The sequence below is a fragment of the Eurytemora carolleeae genome, unplaced genomic scaffold, assembly GCF_000591075.1.
Source record: "Eurytemora carolleeae unplaced genomic scaffold, Eaff_2.0 scaffold1097, whole genome shotgun sequence".
Lineage (NCBI taxonomy): Eukaryota > Metazoa > Arthropoda > Copepoda > Calanoida > Temoridae > Eurytemora > Eurytemora carolleeae.
The window spans coordinates 43,631-48,001 of NW_019397044.1; the positions used below are offsets into that span (position 1 = coordinate 43,631).

General features: G+C 35.7%; 1 protein-coding gene across 1 annotated transcript in view; it reads left to right on the forward strand.

Annotated features, from left to right (window-relative positions):
- Window positions 1–1,010: 1,010 nt before the first annotated feature.
- The window catches only part of LOC111711372 (DENN domain-containing protein 4C), a 34,911-nt gene continuing 31,550 nt past the window's right edge, over window positions 1,011–4,371 (forward strand). The window contains exons 1-5 of the mRNA XM_023485713.1: window positions 1,011–1,315; window positions 1,557–1,688; window positions 2,500–2,669; window positions 3,839–4,009; window positions 4,117–4,192. Coding sequence (XP_023341481.1) covers window positions 1,193–1,315; window positions 1,557–1,688; window positions 2,500–2,669; window positions 3,839–4,009; window positions 4,117–4,192 — 672 coding nt within the window. The 5' untranslated portion in view covers window positions 1,011–1,192. The remainder of the gene's footprint in view (window positions 1,316–1,556; window positions 1,689–2,499; window positions 2,670–3,838; window positions 4,010–4,116; window positions 4,193–4,371) is intronic.

Here is a 4,371-nt window from a genome sequence, read left to right on the forward strand (position 1 = left end):
ACAGCTGTAGGTCGGATGGGCATATCTTCTTGCCCATCCGACCTACATTCAGCAGCTTTTGAAGCATGACGGCCACTCAGTTTTGTAGGTCGGATGGGCACTTTTCGTAGGTCGGATGGGCTCTGTAGTCGACGTCGGTTGGTTATGTGGGTATAGCCTGCAGATAGATATGTACCCATGCATTAGATGTTTGCAGTTTCAGTTATAAACTCTATTTCTCTCTGAAATATTATTAATAAATCAGAGAATAATTTTTTTTAATGAGCATGTAAAATCGAAACTGTAATATGGCATACAGCCCTCGGCCATAGCCGTCAAACTATGGAATAGCCTGCCAATAGACATAATTAAGACTAGGACGGTCAAAATCTTTGGTAATTTCCTAGTATACGATTTTTGGACCCCCCCCCCGCCCCTCCCCCCTCCTATCAATTTTGTACATGGGTCTGACAATTAGTATTGGGAAGAAATGTAAGACAAATTTCAAAAAGACGACATTCAAATAAATTGGTTTCAACTTTCAAGTGTACACCTTAGAGATGCGCAGAATTTTTAATTTAGTTCACTGCGCTTGTTCCATTCTTTTACCCTAAATCAGCATGTCGAAGAGAGGTAAAAATTATTCTCTTTTCAAAATCCGTAAATATCTTTAGAATCAGAGCTTGTTTCATTAATTTGATGACGCTTAACGATAAATTGAATAAATAGAGATCATATCTAGTAGGCATAACCGAGAAATTAAATTGAACTTCGTATAATTATTTAGAATTTTATCAAAGAGGGTCTGTCCTAGTATACGATTTATTATTATTTATTTTTTTGTTATTTAGGGTTAGGTTAGGTTAAGATACTTTCTGGGCCGAGCGCTGCGGCTAGGATGGGCTAGGGGGCCGAAGTAGGTCGGATGGGCAGTAGAGGGGATGGGCGTAGTTCCAAAAATACACCATCTAAACGATTAATCATGCAATATTCTGAATGAAGACGACATTTAGCTAGGGACACGACTGTACAAAGGATATTATTCAACCAAACCAAATCTATTCAACTACTTCTTAAATTGTCCAAATTTCTGACAAAAACTCTTTCCAGGAATATATAATTAATTTCAAAGAGAACCACTATGGTGACATAACACGATGATATCATAAATGAAAGAATTGTTATAAGAACACGATCCAAGTTTGTGACAAAGATGGAAGAACATAGACGAGTTGCGGACTATTTCCTAATCTGTGGATTACCCCCGGATCCTGAAAATCAATCTGTTCTAAACGAGAGTAGTTTAGAGGTTAATCTTAAACCCAGTCATAATCAGGTAACATCATTTACTAGGGGGTTATAAACTAGTAAAGGCTTTTAGACCCCCGTCCTATCATTTGTGTGCGCGGGTATGCGTTTTACATGTAAAACATTGTGGAATTGGATTTCTCTTCAGCCTCTTCAGACACATTTTGCCCTGAAACTGAAAGGTCCATAAATAATAAAAAGATGTAAATACAAAACGGAAAATGATCTTTGTTTTAGAAATCAGATATAATTATAATGTGTTTGTTTAGGAGCCTATCACGGATATAACAGTAATATTTCCTGGACTGGGTGAGAATATACCAGATTACTATCAGCTGCTAGATACCACACCCTCAGGACTACCAGCAGATCTTAATCATGGATCATTTAGGGCACCAGAGGTATAATATACGCCATATAGTCATCCAGAGGTAAAAAATGCGCTATATACAATACACCCTATAATACACTTTACACTAGGGTGACACAAGAATGGGGTTAAAAAAATGGGCTGCATAGGTTATATGGGTGATGTGGCCCAGTCATCCAGTGGTATATTATACACTATACACAGACATCCAGGGGTATACTATACAGTATACAATCATCCAGAGGTAAAATATACACTATAATACATTATACCTATGCAGTCATCCAGAGGTTTATTATATACTACTTTCATTCAGGGGTATAACATACACTACACAGTCATCCAGAGGTATAGCATACACTACACAGTCATCCAGAGGTATAACATACACTACACAGTCATCCAGGTGTATAACATACACTACACAGTCATCCAGGGGTATAACATACACTACACAGTCATCCAGAGGTATAACATACACTACACACTACACAGTCATCCAGAGGTATAGCATACACTACACAGTCATCCAGGGGTATAACATACGATTATACAATAAACGATAATATTATACGAGTTTTTATCACTCAGTCACATTATAAACACTTTGCAGTATAAATACAGTCATCAGGTATGAATGAAATAAATTTATTCATTTAGAGGTAAATTATACCGTCATCCGATTTTTTCAACTTTAAAGTTTTGTAAGAAAACAAATTTGTAATACAAAAATTATATTTTTAATTTTAGTATTTTCTCTTTTGAGAGAAATAAGTATTTCTTTCACGTTTTTTGGCTTTTGTTTTTGATGATCTATACCGTAGAATTATATAATTGTTCAGGCGTTTATTTGTTTCCGCCGCGGCGTGGATAAACCGCCGCTGGTTGATCTTGGTGTACTGTATGAAGGGCGGGAAACCCCTAAACCTGGATTCCAGCTGGTTTATACACCTAGGGGTCACACAGCCAACGTAAATAATTCCACCAGCTCTCCAACATACATAGTTTACAAGTAAATATTCATTTACGTCTTACGAATATTTTGCTTTGTTTTATATTTTTAACTATTTATTTTCCTTTTAGGAACACATGTTTTAGGACATGTGTTAATTTTGGTTCAAATCTAGAAATTTAATTTTTCTTTTAATCTTTCATTTGTTTACTACAGTGATAATCAGAAAACTCTGGAATAGAAAGATGACTTTTAGAATCAAGTTAGGACTTGAAATAGTCCAATGAGCATAAGACACAGCGAGTGTGCAGTGTAAACAGACCCATTTCACCAAATTAGTGAATTGATAAGTGTCTGGTAAAATTATTTGCTTTGTGACAACATCAAATACATCTTTAGTATTGCTATAATGCCGTCTTACTATTCCATTGTTTTCTGGTATTACTGTATTCTTCTTTACAATATTGTCTTTATTATCATTAATAGAATGACTTCTTCCCACAATTGTGTAATATGACTGAAAATGTTTAACAAATGTTCCGAAAAATGGATTTTGACAGCAAATAAGTCAAAATGGGTCAATTTAAATGGTTTTCAGAGTCCATTTAATGAAGAGTTTAGACGTAATTTCAGGCAAGGTAGGTAAGGCCATAAGAGAATTTTGTACTCAAAATACCCCAAATTCCGTTATATACAATGGATTCATTTTCGGAGGCTGTACAAGTGTATACTGGTTGTTTATAAACAATCGCAACCGAAACTGGACTTGAACCGAAACATGGAATTGAACCCAGTATTCAAACCTTATTAGCCGCAGTCCAGTGTTATAAAGTTACACATTGTAAACAGACTGCTAAACCAGTTTTTAACGACCGTTACTGAGTTCATTGTGTATTCCAGGATAAATTTGTGTACTGTAAATAAATTTTTTTTAGTCCACCGTTGATTTCAAGTGAATTTCCGTTTACACTTGAGTGGGATGTCCGATTGAAAGCTTCTGAATGAGAAAGAATTATATTTCCTGATTTTGAAAGTTGATTATTTTCAATTGTAGATTCTCTATAAAAATTACCTGCGGATTTCTTACTACAGAAACAATAGAGAATCTTGTCAAAAAATTGGAAAAATTACGATGTCGCACACTATTGATCAAATAACGGTTTAAAGGGTACCGTTGTGAGTCTAAATAGAGAGAAATTACAACTACAGTCTCATGTTTATTGATCTAGGAGAGCTACTGATAAATCTCCCTGTAACGAACTGGTTATAACAGAGCTGACTATTATTGTGACAAGTAAAGGAGAAGTTCCACCTCATTCCTTCCTCAAGATAGACAAGAACCTTAATAATAGTATGATAGGCAGCGCTGTATATCTCTGTTTCAAGAAATCTTTAAACAGGTTGGTTGGTTGGTTGGTTGATTGGTTGATTGATTGATTGATTGATTGATTGATTGATTGATTGATTGATATTGATATTGATATTGATATTGATATGATCTATTTAGACCTGAACATATCTCGATGCATCCTGTTCTTCTTGACAGATTTCCTCTCTCTAATAATCCTTCTTTTCCTCTTGAGGTATAGATACTTTATTACTGTAGGAAAATATGATTTGATTATTGATGGGATGGGGTGGGGATTGGATCGGATTGGATGAGAATGGGACGGGGTTTGATTGAATGGGATGAGATCCGATAGTATGAGATGGGATAGGAAGGGATAGAGGATGAGATGGGATAGGATAGCCCCCCCCCCCC